The sequence below is a fragment of the Pristiophorus japonicus genome, chromosome 9 (assembly GCF_044704955.1).
Source record: "Pristiophorus japonicus isolate sPriJap1 chromosome 9, sPriJap1.hap1, whole genome shotgun sequence".
Classification (NCBI taxonomy): domain Eukaryota; kingdom Metazoa; phylum Chordata; class Chondrichthyes; family Pristiophoridae; genus Pristiophorus; species Pristiophorus japonicus.
The window spans coordinates 63,682,384-63,704,228 of record NC_091985.1 but is presented as its reverse complement, the minus strand read 5'-3'; the positions used below and the strand labels follow the sequence as shown (position 1 = coordinate 63,704,228).

Here is a 21,845-nt window from a genome sequence, read left to right as displayed (position 1 = left end):
CAGTCTCTTTCATCTACCAACTCTTGCCACTCCTTCACGCCTCCTGCTGTTCCTACCCGCACTGCAGTCAGCGACTTGGCTTTGCAGTCGTCACCCTCCTGTAGCAGCAAGCATTGCTCCTTGAAGTGGCATGCTGCCACACGCTGTTCTCTCTAATGGCCCTGACTTGATAGTTTTGCAGGCCAGGACCGCGCCAATTTCCGGGATGGGCCACCACACGCTGCTCCCTCCAATGGTCTCTCTCAATAATACTAAGTTGTTCATGGATCCATACTGGGTGAGGGTCACTGGTATATGCACCATGGTACTTCGTTGCCTGTATCAGTGACCCAATACAAGGCAGGATCCATGAACACCTTAGTACTGAAACCTGCCCCTGTATCATTTAAACCAATAGATTGCAAGGGGTGAGGCCATTTTACATTTTGAGTCCGGTTATCCCGTAATATTTATTAGTGTAGCATTAAAAAATGAAGTGCAGGAGTCAGGTTAAAAATCCAAAATTAAAATGTTTATTAAACATTTGTACAGCACAGTTGTAATTAGCTTGACTTTACTTATGTTTAAACCTTCAAAACCTTAATAACTTTATTCAAAACCATGGCAAACATTACAAAAAAGAATCAACTGAAGCAACTAAAAAACAAACAAGACATCTATCCTCTTCCTTAGCGTTGTGCGCCAATCCTGCCCCAATAGATGCCGCTACCCCTGCGCGTGCCCGTAGTTGCAGATTTCTGCTTCCTTGCCCCCCCGTGCCCCCAGGTGTAATCTGTTTCTTTGCTGGCATGGCGTTTCTTGATGCTGGGCTATAACAGGTGCAGGGCCAAAATGTGTAATAGTGGAATGCCCGTGTTCCTCTTCGTAGGCTATCTCATTCTTAGGATCAACCTTTGAATTTGGTGTAGAACGGAAAGCGCGCCTTGCATTAAGAACAGTCTGGATGAGCCCCCCACTATTGCCGATACTACCTTGTTCAACTGTGCCGAAAGTCTTTCAACCTGTAATGACAGTACCCCAACTCTCCCCTCACCCCACCAAAGGCTTCCAGGAGCAATCGAGATTGTTGGATGTTTTCCTTGCTCATCCCCACAAGATGTGATAAACGGGTCCTTTTCAGAATGGCAGGCAGAGACTAGTGGGGTGCCGCAGGGCTCAGTGCTGGGACCCCAGCTCTTTACAATATTCATCAACGATTTAGATGAAGGAATTGAGTGTAATATCTCCAAGTTTGCAGATGACACTAAACTGGGTGGCAGTGTGAGGTGGACGATAAGAGGCTGCAGGCTGACTTGGACAGGTTAGGTGAGTGGGCAAATGCATGGCAGATGCAGTATAATGTGGATAAATGTGAGGTTATCCATTTTGGGGGCAAAAACACGAAGGCAGAATATTATCTGAATGGTGGCAGATTAGGAAAAGGGGAGGTGCAATGAGACCTGGGTGTCATGGTTCATCAGTCATTGAAAGTTGGCATACAGGTACAGCAGGCGGTGAAGAAAACAAATGGTATGTTGGCCTTCAGAGCTAGGGGATTTGAATATAGGAGCAGGGAGGTCTTACTGCAGTTGTACAGAGCCTTGGTGAGGCCTCACCTGGAATATTGTGTTCAGTTTTGGTCTCCCAATCTGAGGAAAGACGTTCTTGCTATTGAGGGAGTGCAGCGAAGGTTCACCAGACTGATTCCAGGGATGGCTGGACTGACATATGAGAAGAGACTGGATCAACTGGGCCTTTATTCACTGGAGTTGAGAAGGATGAGAGGGGATCTCACAGAAATGTATAATATTCTGACGGGACTGGACAGGTTAGATGCGGGAAGAATGTTCCCGATGTGGGGGAAGTCCAGAACTGGGGGACATAGTCTTAGGATAAGGGGTAGGCCATTTAGGACTGAGATGAGGAGAAACTTCTTCACTCAGAGAGTTGTTAACTGTAGTATTCCCTGCCGCAGAGAGTTGTTGATGCCAGTTCATTGGATATATTCAAGAGAGAATTAGATATGTCCCTTACGGCTAAAGAGATCAAGGGTTATGAAGAGAAAGCAGGAAAGGGGTACTGAGGGAATGATCAGCCATGATCTTATTGAATAGTGGTGCAGGCTCGAAGAGCCGAATGGCCTACTCCTGCACCTATTTTCTATGTTTCTATGTCCAATGTTCTCAGAGTCCAGTGTTTCTGCATCAGGTCTGGAGTTCGCCCTCCTATGACGTCTCGCAGGTGTGGCTTGCTGCAACACACTTGTACCCGCAGCCTCATACGTCACACCGCAAAAAGTCCTCTCACTTGATTCACTCATGAAAGGGCTTGGAATCCTCGAGGCGTCCAGCACCTCCAAATCCAGGGTAACCATCTCGTCGTCTATGACTTCTTTCTGCCCATCATTGTCCTGAGTTGGAATATCTGGTGTGGCGTCATCTTGAACATTCTCTCCTTCAACTTCATGTGCACCTTCTGTCTCCTCCTGATGCTCAACCTCTGCGAAACAAAAGATAGTAGATGCTTGGTTAGCAGCATTGAGGAAGGAGAAGCGTAGGAAGCATGCACATGACGTAACATTTAGCCAACCCAGACTGCAATTTGCAGGGCTTACCGTCTAATGGAAAACTGGGCCCAGCTTCCGCATTGATTGCTGGTCTTCTCCTTGGCATTTAATCATTGACGCTATACTCTGCTCCACAGCTGTTAGTTGCAGCCTACTTGGCGAACCTCCTCCAGTTTGTGACTGTTCTCGGTTGATCTGTGACACCATCTTCTGCGAAGATGCAAATGGAACTTTTTAAGGAGAGGGCACATGCACACAGATCACATTTACAGATGTTATTGCAGTGCATAAATATACATACATTTATTTGGGCTTTAAAATATAAGTTTAACGTATTACTTACTTGTCACTGCTTGTCCGAGATACTGCCACTTCTTTTTCAGCTGCGCTCCGGTTCTTGGGGTCATGGACATTTCATTAAACTCGACTGCAACCTGGTCCCAAACTTTTGAGAGTGCAGACGGTTTAAGCTTAATTTTACCAAAGCTCCCGTTCTCAAGAACTCCCCACCTACTCTCGATTAAGTCTACCAGGGACTCAATTTCTTCCGCGCAAAATCTCTTCACCCTTATGGTTTCCCCTTCTCCGTCCCTGGCCCTTTCGTCGTCTCTGCGCCCTTCCATTGCAGCCATCTTGTGATCGAAGCTGTATTTCCTACCTGCGAATCTACCTCTACCACCAATGGATTTTCAATGGTGATCCACACAGTCCCCACGCGTTCTTTTTTTTTTAATACTTTGTACTGCGCATGTGCAAATGGGTCTTTTTTTCTCTCTTTTTGTGCGCATACATAACGCATTTTTCCATCGCAGTGCACATTGGAGGCTCCACACTGCAGAGTTGGATCAGGTAGTGCCGGCGCCAGAGGGTGTGCAGATGGTGAGGGAACTGCATTTTTATTTTCAGCGCTGAGTGGCCAAATAAAAAAGGACGTCCAGCTAAGTTAATGCCATTTTTCATCATTAGGGAAACTTGGGGCCATGGTCTTGGCCGCTAAATTATTTTGGTTGTGATCTTTTTAAAATTGCTATTTGTAATTTTGGTTGGTGTAAAGAATGACGGTATTTCATCATTTTGAAATTTAATACCAAGAATTACGCATGTTACTGCTATAATTGTAATACTACTGCCACTGCTGTCATCTATTGGCTGTGAATGAAAGATGCTATGTAAATTCAAATTCCATCATTCTTTATTGGATGTATTTTCAGTTGTTTTCATAAGCTATAACTGTGTCTTGTAGGATGACTGTCTGAAGGCATTAACCCGATTTGCTGCATCACACTGGACTGTGAGTTCTCTCTCTGTGGTTCAGAAACATTATGCTCGACTATTAGCAGGTTTGTGCATTGTGCACTTTGCATACTTGATGATCATTTTTTACTGTAAAGGTCCGTCTTAAAAAGCAGTTTGCCAGATTTGTTATTAAATGAACATAGACTAAAATGGTGATTTTAATAAATTGTTGAGCAGTATTTGGCCTTATAGAATGGAACACAATTGGATATAAATTATTCTGTGCTTTCAAAAAAATCAAAGGGAAATGAAGATCCAGAAGCAATACGTTACATTCCAAGTACTCCCTCGGTGTCTATGATTGCATCTAGAATGTCACAAAAATCATCCAATAATCATCAAATTTCTTGCCCCTGTGAACCCTGCGCATTTTGAGCCGCCTTCAGAACAGCCTGGAGCAACTTCATTTTATTGTAAGAGATTGCACTTTTGACACCATCCTCCAGAACCTGGCTGTCTCATGATGAAAGATACTGGTACCTTTCAAGCCAGTATGTTGTGATAACCCCAGCAGTGAATTTTACCAGCAGGACCCCCTCTCATTTCTTCACCTTCCTCCAACAAAAACTCATGTGATGTAATACCTGTGTGACATTTTATAAAAATGTTTTCCTTTCTCAGTTCTGGTACCTGATGAGGATGAGACTCAGATTCCTCCATCCATTCTTGATGTTGACATGTTCCATTTATTGGTAGGTGATCAATCTATCTTGCTCTTCTAACATGTTCTCATTTTTGTATGACTGTTTCAGCTTGTTCAGTAAGAAGGCGTGATAAGTGAACAATTTTGGATTTGCTTTTCGGATATGCAGTAAAACCATGCAGAAGTGGTACTTTCAGACTCTTTTTCATATTCGCTAAGGGAGTTTATTATTTATAATGTAATGAACTGTAAATTGGAAGTGACTATCAAATTTCAAGAGACTTTCAATATCAAAACATCAATTGTTTTAGTTTGTAACATACATTTCGGAAAAAAAACCCAGATTTTTCTACAATGTGAAGTCCGGAGAATATTAAGGGTTTCAAAGAATATCACCATAATGTTGGAATACAAGTTTAAGTAAAATTGTATCCTAAATTATTAGTGGAAGACCTTTTATATTTCCACAATTACAATTCCCTTAACATGTATAATCTGAAAGGTTTACAATCCTTTTTCCTCACAACCTTATTTTGCTGACACATTTTGAGTTGAATTGGTTATTCTGCTTGTATTGTCTATTTGTCCCATGTTGTCCACAAGAACCTTTTAAAGTGAGAGAGAGCAGCAGAATGTTTTCAATAAATGTGTGAGAGAATTGTGCATTTAAATAATTGACTTAAAAATTTCTATTGAAGTGCTTGAATTGGCTGGTTTTGATTCATTTTTAATCCACTGCTCGAGCCATCGGATTCTTACTGGTATGCTGGAGCCTGGTGTTGGAGTCATGTTTATTCTTTGATGACTTTCCATTCTTCAGGCAATTGCTTCCAGATATTTGTGTAAAATATTCTTGTTAAACTTTGTTTAATATTCTATCTCATTTTTCCATCTTTGCATATGAAATAAAGTATTTTGATACTTTTTATAACTGGCCATTGCAGTGTGACAGGCCTGTCGTTCTCCCTACAGGTGAGCCTAGTGTTTTCTTTCCCAGCACTGTATTGTCACGACTTCACAGGAGTCAGCTTAGCTGTTGGTCATCATCACCTCTTTCATCTGGTTACCATGGCGCACATTGTACAGATTCTGCTTACATCTTCAACAGGTAATTTATGAAGCATTCTAACTTTAAAAAGAATGCAAGCTGATTTGGATTTTTTTTAATATAGCATTGGGAAAATCTGTATCATGGTTAAATCTAATCATGTGTCAGGTACTATTTAGAGATTGCCATATCTGTAATCTTTTTGGGAACAAGATAAATCTAGTTTAATAAAATTGTTAGCTTTGAAATTATATTAGATATACTAGAGAAACGTCATTTTTGCATGTTTAAATTAGTGTTTTGACTCAAGTGGTTTACTACATCTAGAGGAAAATACTATGGACCAGGAGAGTGCTGATGGAGATGAAGAGGCTGCTGCCTTAGCAATGTACGACAAACTCAGGCAATACTCAGGAAGGTAAGATACAATTCAAGTAATCAGTGCATTTTATGGTTTTAAAGAAAAATGGGAATTCTGCAATTTGAAACGGGGCAAATAAAACTGGAAATGCACTGCAGATTAGATTGGAAAGAGAACCAATGTTTTGGGCAGGAACTTCAAGCATCTTTGTCTTGCGGAATAACCCTTTGTATGTTCTCTCTTTTTTTCTTGAACTTTGCTGCCACTGAAAAGTTTTTTTTAGATAGCTGATAATCAGGAGTATCGGAGCTCATATCCCACCATGGCAGTTTGAGGATTTGAATTCAATTTTAAAAACAAACAAATAAAAGGCTGGTACCAGTAAAAGTGATCATGAAGCTATTGGACTGTTGTAAAAGTCTAATTGGTTTATTAATGTCCTTTCGAGAAGGAAAGCTGCCGTCCTTGCCTGGCCTGGCCTATATGTGTGACCGGTCCCATACCAACGTGGTTGACTTTTAACTGCCTAGCAAGCTACTCGGTTCCATCAAATTGCTAGTGCCCAGTGGTGATGGGTGATCGGGACTTGGAGCGAGTTCGGACACGGGCAGCCGAGTTTTGGATGACCTCAAGTTTAACGAGCTTAATATTAAGACAGCATTTGACTGAGAGTGGCACCAAGGTGTCCTAGTGAAACTAATCCGTTTGAATTAGGGGGAAACTTGTACAGTGGCTGGAATTATACCTAGCACGAAGGAAGATGGTTGTGGTCGTTGAAGGCCAATCATCTCAGCCCCAGGATATCGCTGCAGGAGTTCCTCAGGACAGCGTCGTGGCCTCAACTATCTTTAGTTGCATTATCAATGACCTTCCCTACATCATAAGGTCAGAAGTAGGGTTGTTTGCTGATAATTGCATTGTTCGGCTCCATTCACAATGCTTCAAGTAATGAAGCTGTCCCGAATGCACTTCCTCCACTTAGGGCGGTCTATGGCCAGAGACACCCAGGTGTCAGTGAGGATGTCGCACTTTATCAGGGAGGCTTTGAGGGGGTCCTTGTAACGTTTCCTCTACCTGCCTATGGCTTGTTTGCCGTGGGCAAGTTCCGAGTAGAGCGCTTGCTTTGGGAGTCTCGTGTCTGGCATGCGAACTATGTGGCCTGCCCAGCGGAGCTGATCAAGTGTGGTCAGTGCTTCAATGCTGGGGATGTTGGCCTGGATGAGGACGCTAACATTTGTGCGTCTGTCCTCCCAGGGGATTTGCAGGATCTTGCGGAGACATCGCTGGTGATATTTCTCCAGTGACTTGAGGTGTCTACTGTACATAGTCCACGTCTCTGAGCCATACAGGAGGGTGGGTATTACTACGGTCCTGTAGACCATGAGCTTGGTGACAGTTTTGAGGGCCTGGTCTTCAAACATTCTTTTCCTCAGGCAGACGAAGGCTGTACTAGCACACTGGAGGCGGTGTTGGATCTCGTCGTCAATGCCTGCTCTTGTTGATAGGAAGCTCCCGAGATACGGGAAGTGGTCCACGTTGTCCAGGGCCACGCCGTGGATCTTGATGTCGGGGGGGCAGTGCTGTGTGGCAAGGACAGGCTGGTGGAGGACCTTTGTCTTAATAATGTTTCGCGTAAGGCCCATGCTTTCATACGCCTTGGTAAATATGTCGTCTACGTCCTGGAGTTCAGCCTCTGTGTGTGCATAGACGTAGGCGTTGTCCGTGTACTGTAGCTTGACGAGAGGTTGGAGTGGTTTGGACCTGGCCTGGAGACGGCGAAGGTTGAACAGCTTCCCACTGGTTCTGTAGTTTAGTTCCACTCCAGCGGGGAGCTGATCAACTGTGAGGTGGAGCATGGCGGCGAGAAAGATTGGGAAGAGGGTTGGGGCGATGACGCAGCCCTGCTTGACCCCGATCCGGATGTGAATTGGGTCTATGATGGATCCGTTGGTAAGGATCACGGCTTGCATGTCGTCTTGGAGCAGGCGGAGGATGGTGACGTACTTTTGGGGGCATCCATAACGGAGGAGGATGCTCCATAGACCCTCGCGGTTGACTGTGTCAAAGGCCTTTGTAAGGTCGAAGGAGGCCATGTATAAGGGCTGGCGCTGTTCCCTGCATTTTTCCTGCAGCTGTCACGCTGAAAAAATCACATCCGTTGTGCCCTGAAGGGGGCGAAATCTGCACTGTGACTCCGGGAGCAGCTCCTTGGCCACGGGGAGAAGACGGTTGAGGAGGACTCTAGTGACGACTTTCCCAGTGGTTGATAACAGGGAGCAGGGAGACAGATTACTCTGTAGTTACTGCAATGGGTCACGATCACTGCATCTATCTCTAAGATGTCCCTGCATGCTCTCTTCCCTCCAGATGAGAGAGGAGAGGTTGTGTATTCAAGCCAGTAGTGCCTCTCCGCCATACTTTAGTGCCTCAGCAGGGATTCCATCCGCTTCCGTAGCCTTGTTTTTTAGCTGTCTTATGGCCTTTTCTACCTCGTGCACTGTTGGGGTCTCACTGAGGTGGTGGCGGGTAGCATGCTGCGGAATGGAGTAGAGAACACTCGAGTCAAAGGCAGAGTCTCGATTGAGATCATCTTCAAAGTGTTCCTTCCAGCGGGCCCTGACTGCCTCAGTGTCCTTGATGCGTGTTTCCCCGTTCTTGGCTAGGAATGGGATGGGGCCTTGGGAGTTTGGTCCGTATGTGGCCTTAACTGCGGTGAAGAATTCTCGCACATCATGGTTGTCGGCCAGCTGCTGTATCTTCTGTGCTTTCTCCATCCACCACCTGTTCTTTAGGTCCTGGGTTTTTTGTTCGACCTGAACCTTGAGCTGTCTGTAATGCTGCTTTGCTGCTCCTGAATTGGGTTGCTGTTTAAGGCTCAGAAATGCCCTGCACTTGCAATCTATTAGTTCTTGAATCTCCTGATCATTCTCATCAAACCAGTCCAGCTGTTTCCTGGTTGAGTGACCGAGCGTCTCCTTGTCGACACTAGTTATGGAGGCCTGGAGGGCAGACCAAGCGCAGTGGACATTCTGCATCTCGGGGTCATCAAGGCACGCCAGGTTAGCTGTGAGGCGCTGACTGAAAAGGGCTCTCTTCGCTGGGTCCTTAAGTGCCCCGGCATTGACTTTTTTGCGACACTGCTTCTACTGCCCCCCTTTGCTTTGGGGCTATGTTGATGTCAATGATGGATTAGATTAAGCGGTGGCCCGTCCAGCAGTCGTCAGCTCCTGTCATGACACGAGTGATGCGATCCCTGGCTCGGACGATGACATAGTCGAGCAGGTGCCAGTGTTTGGAGCAAGGGTGTTGCCACGATGCCTTGTATTTGTCCCTCTGGCGGAACAAGGTGTTGGTGATGACAAGTTCATGCTTCAGACATTTTGTCAGGAGTAGAGTACTGCTGAAGTTGGCTTTCCCTACCCCCTCTCTGCTAATCACGACTCCCCAGAGGCCTCGCCGAGGAGGATCAGTTTGTCGCCCGTGGGGGCGCAGGTCAGGGATTTTTCGAGATTGGAGTAAAAACCTTCTTTGGCCTCATCTGTTGCATCGAGTGTTGGGGCATAAGCACTGATGACTGTGGCGCACTGGTTCCAGGATAGGGGGAGTCGAAGCGTCATGAGGTGTTCGTTAGTCCAGCAGGGGGAGTCTTTGAGGCGGTCAACCAGCTCGTTTTTGATGGCGAAGCTGACTCTGTGGAGGCGGCGTTCTGCCTCTGGTTTCCCTTTCCAGAAGAAGGTGCAACCTCCACCTTGTTCCTTGAGCTGGCCTTCCCCCGCCCGCTTCGGGCGGCGATGTCGATATCAAAATGTCTAAATTCCCGGGCAACTATGGTGGTGCTGCATTCTGGTCTGTCGCTGTTGGGGTTGTCCATGAGGGTCCTGACGTTCCAGGTCCCGAACTTCATATTAGAGGAGTGGAAGATGCCTGTGCGTGATTTCTTTTAACGTGGGGTGATCGTTGTATGCCGGCTACCGTACAGGTTTAGCTGAACAAGGTCTTGGTCCAGTGGCAAGGGGGTCCAGGATGACTGGAGACCAGGCACTGCTATATGGGCCTAATTGCCTACGGCGAGGTGTTGGCCGCAGGCTCAGCGCTGAGTCGCGCCATTGGTGGTAGGTGGTCCAAGGCTTGGTTCGAGGCAGGCATTGCAGGGGGGCCTGCGGTGCACTGGGGTTCAGAATGGGGAGGCAAGGTTTGGTCACAGCCATTGTATTCACCACGTGCTGGAGGAGGAGAGGAGACCAGGCCATCAGTGGGAAAGGAGAGGTCCAGATTGGGGCGGTGGGTGGGGGAGAGGTGGAGGCCCGATTGCCAGGTCCAGTCACCGCAGGAGTCAACATCCTGACATTCAGTTTATTAGAATAATGTGTTTTAAAACACAGCTCTTCGATCTTAAGTGTTTTTATTTACGTGTGCCAAAATGATTAGTTATTACATCGGATATGCAGCATAAAAACAGGTCATTCGGCCCAAGCAGTCCATGCTGGCGTTTACGTTCCACCTGAGCCTCCTCCCATCTTTCTTCACCTAACTCTATCGGCATAACCCTCTATTCCCTTCTCCCTCATATGCTTATCTAACAGCCACTTAAATGCATCTATACGATAAGAGCTTGTAACTACTTTGCTTTCTTTGACCAGAAGCAGAACTCTAATTTACATTTTTAAAAGCAACTGCACGACATTATGTAATAACAAATTTGCAGCAATTAATGAGCCCAAAGTCTAGTTTTTAAAATGTTGCAGAGAATTCCTAATTGGACTTTTTTGTCTCACTTCCTCTTTCCCTAATTTCATACAAGCAGTTTTTTGATATGTACACTCTTCCATATGGTAGAACTGACTTTTTGGCCTGGATTTTAGCCTGGAGGCAAGTTCTGTGGGTGGGTCAGGACATCCAGAAGAATGGAATTCCTGAATATCATGGAAAATTTAACTGGAGGGCACATTTACATTTTTTTCTGTGAGGTTCCTGCCCAGAGGCAACCTGATTTGACAGGCTGGAGGCCTTTCGGGTGGGTAGCCTGCATCACAAGGTCAAGCAGATCGGTGCATTGGGGGAAGTCAGTGAAATAGTGGGGGTGGCACAGATCGCAGGGATGGGGGACCGATGTTGGAACGGGGATCCAATGGTAGTCGGGCGGGGGGGGGTGTTATTGGGTAACACTCCTGCTCCTCCTAGCCCACAAAAGAAGAAAAGACTTGCATTTATGTAGCACCTTTTACAACCACCGGACGTGCCAAAGCACTTTGCAGCCAATGAATTACCTTTTGAAGTGTAGTCACTAATGTAGTGTAGAAACGCAGCAGCCAATTTGCACTCGGCAAGCTCCCACAAACAGCAATGTGATAATGACCAGATAATCTGTTTTAAATTGAGGGATAAATATTGGCCAGGACACCGGGGATAACTTTCCCTGCTCTTCCTCAAAACAGTGCCATAGGATCTTTTATGTCCACCTGAGAGAGCAGACGGGGCCTCGGTTTAACGTCTCAGCCGAAAGACGGCACCTCTGACAGTGCAGCACTCCCTCAGTACTGCACTGGAGTGTCAGCCTAGATATTTGTGTTGAAGTCTCTGGAGCGGGGCTTGAATCCACAACCATCTGACTGAGGCAAGAGTGCTACCCACTGAGACAAGGCTGATGAGCAATGCTGCAAAGACACTTGCCTCATGGATACAGCCCTTCTCGCCGCTTTTCAGCTGCTGAGTTTCCCAAGGCCTGAGAAACCTGAACGCCTGTGGTTAAAAATAGAAAAACTGTTAAAATGAAGACAGGCATCCTCATTATAGAAACATAGAAAATAGGTGCAGGAGTAGGCCATTCTGCCCTTCGAGCCTGCACCACCATTCAATAAGATCATGGCTGACCATTCACCTCAGTATTCATTTTCTGCTTTCTCTCCATACCCCTTGATCTCTTTAGTCATAAGGGCCATATCTAACTTCCTCTTGAACATATCCAATGAACTGGCATCAACAACTCTCTGCGATAGAGAATTCCACAGGTTAACAACTCTGAGTGAAGAAGTTTCTCATCAGTCCTAAATGGCTTACCCCTTATCCTTGGACTGTGTCCCCTGATTCTGGACTTCTCCAACATCGGGAACATTCTTTCTGCATCTAACCTGTCCAGTCCCGTCAGAATCTTATGTTTCTATGAGATCCCCTCTCATCCTTCTCAACTCCAGTGAATACAAGCCCAGTCGATCCAGTCTCTCCTCATGTGACAGTCCAGCCATCCCTGGAATCAATCTGGTGAACCTTCGCTGCACTCCCTCAATAGCAAGAATGTCCTTCCTCAGATTAGGAGACCAAAACTGAACACACTATTCCAGGTGAGGCCTCACTAAGGCTGTGTACAACTGCAGTAAGACCTCCCTGCTCCTAGACTCAAGTCCCCTAGCTATGAAGGCCAACATACCATTTGCCGCCTTCACCGCCTGCTGTACTTGCATGCCAACTTTCAATGACTGATGTCCCATGATATCCAGGTCTCGTTGCACCTCCCCTTTTCCTAATCTGCCACCATTCAGATAATCTGCCTTCATGTTTTTGCCACCAAAGTGGATAACCTCACATTTATCCACATGATACTGCATCTGCCATGCATTTGCCCACTCCCCTAACCTGCCCAAGTCACCCTGCAGCCTCTTAGCGTCCTCCTCACAGCTCACACCGCCACCTAGCTTAGTGTCATCTGAAAACTTGGAGATATTACACTCAATTCCTTCATCTAAATCATTAATGTGTATTGTAAATAGCTGGGGTCCCAGCACTGAGCCCTGTGGCACCCCACTAGTCACTGCCTGCCATTCCGAAAAGGACCCGTTTATCCCGACTCTCTGCTTCCTGTCTGCCAACCAGTTCTCTATCCACGTCAGTACATTACCCCAAATACCATGTGCTTTAATTTTACACACTAATCTCTTGTGTGGGACCTTGTCGAAAGCCTTTTGAAAGTCCAAATACACCACATCCACTGGTTCTCCCTTGTCCTCTCGACGAGTTACATCCACAAAAAAATTCTAGAAGATTTGTCAAGCATGCTTGACTCATAAATCCATGCTGACTTGGACCGATCCTGTCACTGCTTTCCAAATGCGCTGCTATTTCATCTTTAATAATTGATTCCAACATTTTCTCCACTACTGATGTCAGGCTAACTGGTCTATAATTCCCTGTTTTCTCTCCCTCCTTTTTTAAAAAGTGGTGTTACATTAGCTACTCTCCACTCCATAGGAACTGATCCAGAGTCGATATGCTGTTGGAAAATGATCACCAATGCATCCACTATTTCTAGGGCCACTTCTAGGTACTCTGGGATGTGGACCATCAGGCCCTGGGGATTTATCGGTCTTCAATCCCATCAATTTCCGTAACACAATTTCCCACCTAATAAGGATTTCCTTCAGTTCATCCTTCTCACTGGACCCTCGGTACCCTAGTATTTCCGGCAGGTTATTTGTGTCTTCCTCCATGAAGACAGAACCAAAGTATTTGTTCAACTGGTCTGCCATTTCTTTGTTCCCCATTATAAATTCACCTGAATCTGACTGCAAGGGACCGACATTAGTCTTCACTAATCTTTTTCTCTTCACATATCTATAGAAGCTTTTGCAGTCAGTTTTTATGTTCCCTGCAAGCTTACATTCATACTCTATTTTCCCCCTCCTAATTAAACCCTTAGTCCTCCTCTGCTGAATTCTAAATGTCTCCAACTCCTCAGGTTTGCTGCTTTTTCTGGACAATTTATATGCCTCTTCCTTGGATTTAACATTATCCTTAATTTCCTTTGTTAGCCACGGTTGAGCCACCTTCCCCGTTTTATTTTTACTCCAGACAGGGATGTACAATTGTTGAAGTTCATTCATGTGATCTTTAAATGTTTGCCATTGCCTATCCATCATCAACCCTTTAAGTATCATTCGGCAGTCTATTCTAGCTAATTCACATCTCATACCATTGAAGTTACCTTTCCTTAAGTTCAGGACTCTAATCTCCGAATTAACTGTGTCACCTCCATCTTAATAAAGAATTCAACCATATTATGGTCACTCTTCCCCAAGGGGCCTCGCACAACAAGATTGCTAATTAGTCCTTTCTCATTACACATCACCCACTCTAGGATGGCCAGCCCTCTAGTTGTTTCCTCGACATATTGGTCTAGAAAACCATCCCTAATGCACTCCAGGAAATTATCCTCCACATATAAGCCCAATCTTATATGTAGATTAAAGTCGCCCATGATAACTGCTGTACCTTTATTGCACGCATCCCTAATTTCTTGTTTGATGCTGTCCCCAATCTCTCTACTACTGTTAGTACACAACTCCGACGAGCGTTTTTTGTCCTTTGGTATTCCGCAGCTCTACCCATACAGATTCCACATCATCCAAGCTAATGTCCTTCCTTACTATAATATTTATAGATTGATTGCCCACCCCTCATCCCGCCTCCGTTAAAACTGCAAATGGGCGGGTTCGGTTCCTGTTCCACATTTTTTTTGCATTTTAACCTCTGTTATAACCACCTGTTTTAGTGAGTTAAGATTCAGTCCTTTGAATCAGGAGGAACGGTTGTTTATGGCTTGTTGAGAGGTGTGGAGCTTTCTGGCCCAGTGAAGTGCTCCATCTAGTGGCTTAGTCAAGAAAACGAGTAAAATTCACTGTACAGGGAGACTTGAGTCCCTGGCACTGACTCTTGGTTGGCAAGCAGACCTTTTTACTTTAGGTCTGCAAAATTTGGAATGTAGTGTTTAAAATAACACATTTGAAGAACATAAAACTATAACATTTCTTGTGTTTCAACTTAACCAGGGTATGATTTGGTTAACATTTATTGTCATATTGTTTATTGTGAACATTTGCCCTATCATTTAGCATGGCTGATGGCCGGTCAACATTCACCCCATACTTATTTAATGACAAATAAGAAAAATAATTTAAGGGAATATTCATTATCGCTCAATGCTATGAGTGCTGAGTTAACTGAACTTAGCCAAGACACTGATGGAGGTGCTGCAGTTGATCTTGGTTTTCTGGACTGAGAAGAGGGAAATCACCCTGCATTCCCGCATTTGATCATTATCCAGTGACCCTTTGTGGAAGTGCATGTGTGTGGTCCCATTGTGATTTGTTAGAAATTGCCAGTTAAGGCTATCTCTGGTCACTTTAATAATCAGGTTTGACTATAAACCAATCTGGTGGGTATATGGTGTTTAATCAGAGTTTAAGATGGAATACAACACATTAGTTATACAGCAAAAACGTACGACCATGACAAGTAGCTGTACCCAATCCTGATCGGTCAAACGGCTGGCACGCATGGGCAGTTCTCTGGCTTGCAGCCTCACTTTCTTTGGCATTACTCTCAGAGCAATCGACCAGCACAGCTCCCAGTAATTTCCCTCCACCATTTTGAAAGGATGGGCCTTCAGGGTGTTACCCCGAGTTAAATGTTAAACAAACTCCAAATTCTACCGTAGCATTATCAGTTATTAGCAATAATGGAAGAAACATAGGTTGGGCCTTCATTGGCCAAATTAAAGACTAAATCAAAATGTTATGCATTCTCTAATCTAACTCCTTAAAAACACTGTCTCGAGGCAAGTTCTCCGAGGAAAGTGGAATTTGAACATTCTCAGGTAAAACATAGTTTCTACATTAACCCTCGAGCAGAAACATACAATTATTCAAATACAGTATTATTTTGGTATCCTAATTTCTAACAGCACCATTACAATATTCTGCCATCACTCACTAACCATGTTGGACATTCATATTATGAAGAATGATCATTTGGCTAGCTATTGGAGGGGCTACAATGCCTGTGGAACATGGAAGAAATGGAAGAAAACATTATAGTGGAGCCCTGACAATTTGTTGTTGCTGGTTTGAGACAGAGTTGATTTTTATAACATTTGATGAGGCATGTATTCTTAAAAACAGATTTCAATATAATTTAAGCAAAGATAAGCCACTCTGATGAATTTGAAACTAGATTGGGACATCACAAGAGAAATGGTTGTCAGACTAACCCTGAATTAAGATTTGAATACAATGTGCGATGTTGGGTCTTTATGAAATGCTACATATTACTAACTGACCACACTTGATCAGCTCCGCTGGGCTGACCACACTTGATCAGCTCCGCTGGACAGGCCACATAGTTCGCATGCCAGGCACAGACTCCCAAAGCAAGCGCTCTACTCAGAACTTGCCCATGACAAACGAGCCAAAGGCAGGTAGAGGAAACGTTACAAAGACCCCCTCAAAGCCTCCTTGATAAAGTACAACATCCCCACTGACACCTGGGAGTCCCTGGCCATAGACCGCCCTAAGTGGAGGAAGTGCATTCGGGAGGGCGCTGAGCTCCTCGAGTATCGTCGCCGAGAGCACGCAGAAATCAAGCGCAAGCAGTGGAAGGAACGTGTGGCAAACCAGGTTCCCTGCCCACTCTTTCCCTCAACAACTATTTGTCCCACCTGTGACCGAGACTGTGGTTCTTGTATTGGACTGTATAGCCACCTAAGAACTCATGCTAAGAGTGGAAGCAAGTCCTCCTCGATTCCAAGGGACTGCCTATGATGATGATGATGATGATTACTGAATTACTCATTGATCAAAGTGCATTTCTTGCAGTTCATAAATAATGCTTTTATATTTTATCTCTTGTAGTGCCTTGAATTTAATGTCCTCAGGTTGGCACCTGTGGCAATATATCAAGACTGGAATAATGCCCTATCTGCGATGCTCAGCTTTGTTCTTTCATTATCTTAATAGTGTCCCAGTACCGGTTGAACTGCAAGGTAATTTATTTTTGAATACAAAATTGAATCTTGGAAGTAGTTTGATCCTTCAACTTTTGAACTTTGAGACCTAGTTTTTCATCCACATATTAGAACATGTTTCCCAGCTTTTCTAGGCTAAGCACTGCAAATATATTTTACAAATAAAACCCAAAATATGCACTACATCCATTTTCTCAAAGCTTTTGGTTTTGTGCTGCGAAAGGTGGACATAATGCTGAATTCCAGACAGAACAACTTCAGTCCTTTTTTGTAATTTATACAAATAATTTATTTGTGCAAAGTTTGTTTAAATGTTACATGGACAGTTGTATTCCAAACACTTTGCTGAAATGGTGTAGCTTTTCGTAAATATTTCAGAATATATGCTCCACTCGCATTCGAGTATCATATGAATCGTGTTGAGATATGTATGCTGAGAGGAGTTCCAACATCAATACTGTTTCTATTTATTTTCAGAGAATGGGCCACAGCACTTTGAACTGTTGTGCCGCTATCTTTCCCTACCAACAAACCTAATGAGTCTTTTCCAAACTAACAGCGATTCAATTGAGCGATTGATACAAAGGTAACATTCAGAATACTGTGTTTTCTTTCTTGTGCGGATGTGCATAAACAGAATGAATGGTTCTTGATTCTGAAGAAATGTTGCATGATTGTGTTTTTGTTAAGGAAAGGCTATTCATCATTATGAAACTTTCATTTATGTGCATAGTTACTTAAATATACTGGCCCCAAGTTTCCACACGCGGCAAAACAGGCGCCCCTCCGAGCTGGGCGCCCGTTTTTCGCGCCGAAAACGGCGCCTGAAAAAAACGCGCTATTCTCGAGCGCTTTGCAGCTCGATGTCTGCTTGGCGCGGCGCACAGGGGGCAGAGCCTACCACTCGCGCCGATTTTGTAAGTAGGAGGGGGCGGGTGCAATTTAAATGAGTTTTTTTCATGCCGGCAACCCTGCGCGTGCGCGTTGGAGCGTTCGCGCCCGCGCAGTCTGAAGTAAACATTGGCACTCGGCCATTTTAAAAAGTGCTGCAGAAAAAGTAAAAATTTGTTTATTGAACCCTTGCAAAGGCTTGCATTTTAATTTTCTTGATATTTCTGTGTGTGAGGGTGAGGGAGTGCATTCTGTAATTAAAGATAGACTGTGATAAATGGGACACATGCACTTGTTTGAGACTATTCAAATTCTTTGTAGCTGTTCAATTTTTAACATTTTTTAATAAAACCATATTGCCCTTCCATGATCAGCACTGAGGCTTCTTGCAGCTTTCTCCCCCTGCCGTCCATCGGGTCCGATGGCAAACGGCTGCCTCAAGCACTGAAGCTTCTTGCAGCTTTCTCCCCCCACCCCCCCTCCCCCTGCCGTCGGTCGGTCCCGACGGCAAACCGCTGCCTGAAAGGCCTGCCTGAAGCACTTTCACACAGGTAGGATCATGGTTTATTTCTTTTCTTTGCTTCTAAATTTTTATTCAGGTTGCATTTATTTGTATAATATTTGTATAAGTATAACTAAGGATTTATTGTAGAATTTAATGACTTCCCTTCCCTTCCCCCCCCCCCCCCCACCTCGTTCCCAACGCCTAATTTGTAACCTGCGCCTGATTTTTACTGTGTAGACAAGGTTTTTTGAAGCCGACAAAAATCTTCACTTGCTCTATTCTAAGTTAGTTTGGAGTACGTTTTCACTGTGGAAACTTTCAAATCAGGCGTCAGTGGCCGGACACGTCCCCTTTTGAAAAAAACATTCTGTTCAAAAGTGAAACTGTTCTACCTGACTAGAACTGCTGAAAACTTAAATGTGGAGAATTCCGATTTCTAAGATACTCCGTTCTCCACCAGTTGCTCCTAAAAATCAGGAGCAAATCATGTGGAAACTTGGGGCCACTATTTCTAAGTAACACCGAGAAATTTCTTCTTTCAAAAATGTTACCTGCTTTTTATTAGTGATTTGGATAGCTGATTTTAAGCATCAAAAAATGATGACATTTAGCTGCGAAGGTAATCTGCTGTTTCGCAGTTGTTGTGATTCTGTGCATATATATTAATACTGTGATTGTTGTAAGCAAACATATCTGAACAAAAACTTGAATTTGTAGATGGTGTGGCGTTACAGAAGTGCAGAGCTTTGTAAAGGGGGAGAGAACAGCTATTAGGTAAGCTTTCTACCTTGTGATTTAGTGATTTATTTGCCATGTTGGTTATATCTGGTCTTCTAAGTTCCACTTTGCTAAAGATTTAAGTTTCTCTTCCCTTCACACACACCCTGTTCTAGCTATCCTAGGGAGTCAAACAAATTGATAGATCTTCCTGATGATTACAGTTGCCTCATTAACAGAGCGTCTTGTTTTACGTAAGTACACAAACATCTTTCAAATTTCATCTATTTACATCTAACAGTGATCCACTATAAACTGAATCATGAATTGCTGAATTTAATTTTTATTAAACTTAAAATCATACAGCTTTATTTTGATGATGCTTGTGAACAAAGTTAAAGGACACTAGTTCTGTATACGTTTCAACTTCACCACAAAATAAGGGGAATGCACACTAAAATCAGTGATGCTTGCTTTTAACTGCAGACACCATCTCAAGCCTATTTTGAGCCTTAATTTTCCCATCTCTTTGTAATGTACTAAACCATCTCTTTGTTTCTTGTTATGGATCTGAATCTTGTATAACATCAGTGATGTGAGATTTTGAAGTGATATTGTTGATTGGGTATTCTGTTTCCAGTAAGAGATAGAAAAGGAATAAAGGCATCAGGTTGTGAAACCACGTATTGCTGGTACAGTCTGCAGGTGTGATGGGCAGCCTTTTTGCCACTGAAATTGGGGTTTCCCAAATAATTCAGGACATGTGACATCTGTCCAACAGATTTCTCTTGGACTGATGGGATACATCTGTAAAAAGTTGCTTTTTTGCTTCAGCTTGTATCATCAGACAGTATTTTTTTTTTTGTCAACCGAAGTTCACATCTCGCTAGTAGTGACTTAGTTACAAGCTCTACATATATTCTTTATTAGATGCGGTACAGAATTTGATCTATTTTAGATTAGCGTTAATTTCTAAATTAAAGTGCGTATAGAAATTCCACCGAAATATATAATAGGCTAAGAATATGCAATGATCACAGTCCATGAGAAAATAGCATAAATGTGAAATGTCTCAATAGAAATGAGTTTGAAAATGGTTCCTGTTCTTTACCAGGAAGGGAGAGGTTGGGGTGAAGAAAAATATATTATCCCAGGAGAGAGCAAGAGAGTTCATTTTATAAAAATAAAAAAATTTGGTAAAAATGCCAACATCTGTAGCTGTTACAGTCTTCACCACTTGCACCATCCACGTTGATCACAGGCAGCCGTATATATGGGGCAAATAGCAGTAATCATTTACAAGTACCATTGGAGTAAATTACCACAGTGCTAGTATAATATGTTAAGTGTGCCAGCTATTTTAGGCAGTTCAGTAAGTTCATTGTACCTCGTTATCATATTTGTATTTAAAAACCCTCCGCAGATCATTCTGTGAATGTTTTGAGTCTATGATCTCTTTCATTAACAATCACCTGTTCTGAACTGGATTCCCACCCATGGGTCATTTACCAGAAACTGTTGCAATGATTTAAGGAATTCTGTTTCTGTCACTCCTGCATTTTACCAGCTCCTAATTTTTCAATTGGTAATTTGGGAACATTGGAAAATCCTTGATTTAAATCCCAGGCAAACCATCTGTTGATCCCTTTTCACGTTAAATTTTTGTTCACAGTAACTGTGGGGATGGATTTGGATCCAGTCACGCGTTTTCTTCCTTCTCTGTTCCCAATTCACTCGGTGTCTCTTAAAGATGATACACCATCCAAGGCTTGTAGCAGGCTAACTGTGTTAACACCAACATGCCTGCTATAAACAGTGGGAACTAATATCAAATCAGTTTGATACCATAACAAAATCGTAAAATGACACTGGAAAAGCAGGCAATTCCCTTTGCAAGGGGCAAATAACATTTCAGTTTCCTGGTCAAATTTACAATGTTATGTGACTTTCATCTGTTTATGCTTGTGATTGACTTGAGATGCAAAGTTCACCTTTTTCATTTATAATATAAAATAGATGTCCAAAATCAGGTGGGGATAAAAGTCGAGCACCAACTCTCTGCTTGGTGTGTGGGGGTATGCTGTGTTCTCAGAGCTACTGCTGTCAGACAGAGCTGGAAGGAGAAGATGTTGGGGCTTGCACTGCTCATACCTATACTTGTGGGTGTGGAGTTGGAATTTTCCTGCGGTGAGTTAAAACCTTGAAATTTTATTGCTGTGACCTTTTAGAGCCACTTCCATCTTGGCTAGATACACAAATGACAATTATGTTAAGATATGAATCATTGTTGTCATGATGGAGGAGTTAACTCCGAATTCAGCATGTCAGATAACTGTAGAGAGTGAGCACTGCAATCCTTTGCACCAGGATTACACTTGAATCCTTAGCTGACTTTCAACTCTCGTATCCCAAATGACAACATTTCAAGAATTCTTGATCATTTGATGATTTGATTTTCTCTTAAGTGGAGAGGAGTGAGAAATTAATCCCTTAATTCAGTGTTTGATAAAATAAGGGAATGTAAATTATGTACAGTTTATACAGAACACTGCTATAGTTCTTTTGTATTTTCAGAGTTCGAGAAAGTCAGGTGCTGTTCCTGGCTGGAAAGACAAAAGGATGCTTTTATCCACCACCCTACCTTGATGATTATGGAGAGACAGATCAGGGACTGAGGTAAAAAGTTATATTTTGTATTGTGAAAATGGACAATGCATTTCAATGAAAGAGTTTGCACAAGTAGAGATTTTTTATTAAAACTTCCAGTGACATGGGTTCCCTGCAGACATTTGTGTTACGTGTTTTGTTTTGCTTGTATAAATGTTAATTCCCTGTGATTTATTTTGTTTCGGCTACCTGTTTTCTGATCATCATAGTAATTTTTTTTGTGTCAATTGCTATGATCTTGCAAATCATCAGATGTACCTGTGTTGGTTGGAGGAAGTTCTTACCCATTCTGACAAGTTAGTTTCAATCGTATTTAACAACAATGCTGGAATACCATTTTGTAGAACAGTTAATTTATGGATTTTTTTACACACCAGCTT

The 21,845-nt window shown here is 43.4% G+C and overlaps 1 protein-coding gene across 1 annotated transcript in view; it reads left to right on the top strand.

The window, feature by feature from the left end:
• ubr2 (ubiquitin protein ligase E3 component n-recognin 2) overlaps nucleotides 1-21,845 on the top strand; it is a 179,936-nt gene that overhangs the window by 154,094 nt on the left and 3,997 nt on the right. The window contains exons 38-47 of the mRNA XM_070890969.1: nucleotides 3,789-3,885; nucleotides 4,463-4,533; nucleotides 5,457-5,592; nucleotides 5,860-5,950; nucleotides 16,573-16,703; nucleotides 17,163-17,271; nucleotides 18,799-18,855; nucleotides 18,975-19,052; nucleotides 20,815-20,985; nucleotides 21,373-21,474. Of these exons, the coding sequence (XP_070747070.1) occupies nucleotides 3,789-3,885; nucleotides 4,463-4,533; nucleotides 5,457-5,592; nucleotides 5,860-5,950; nucleotides 16,573-16,703; nucleotides 17,163-17,271; nucleotides 18,799-18,855; nucleotides 18,975-19,052; nucleotides 20,815-20,985; nucleotides 21,373-21,474 (1,043 nt within the window). The remainder of the gene's footprint in view (nucleotides 1-3,788; nucleotides 3,886-4,462; nucleotides 4,534-5,456; nucleotides 5,593-5,859; nucleotides 5,951-16,572; nucleotides 16,704-17,162; nucleotides 17,272-18,798; nucleotides 18,856-18,974; nucleotides 19,053-20,814; nucleotides 20,986-21,372; nucleotides 21,475-21,845) is intronic.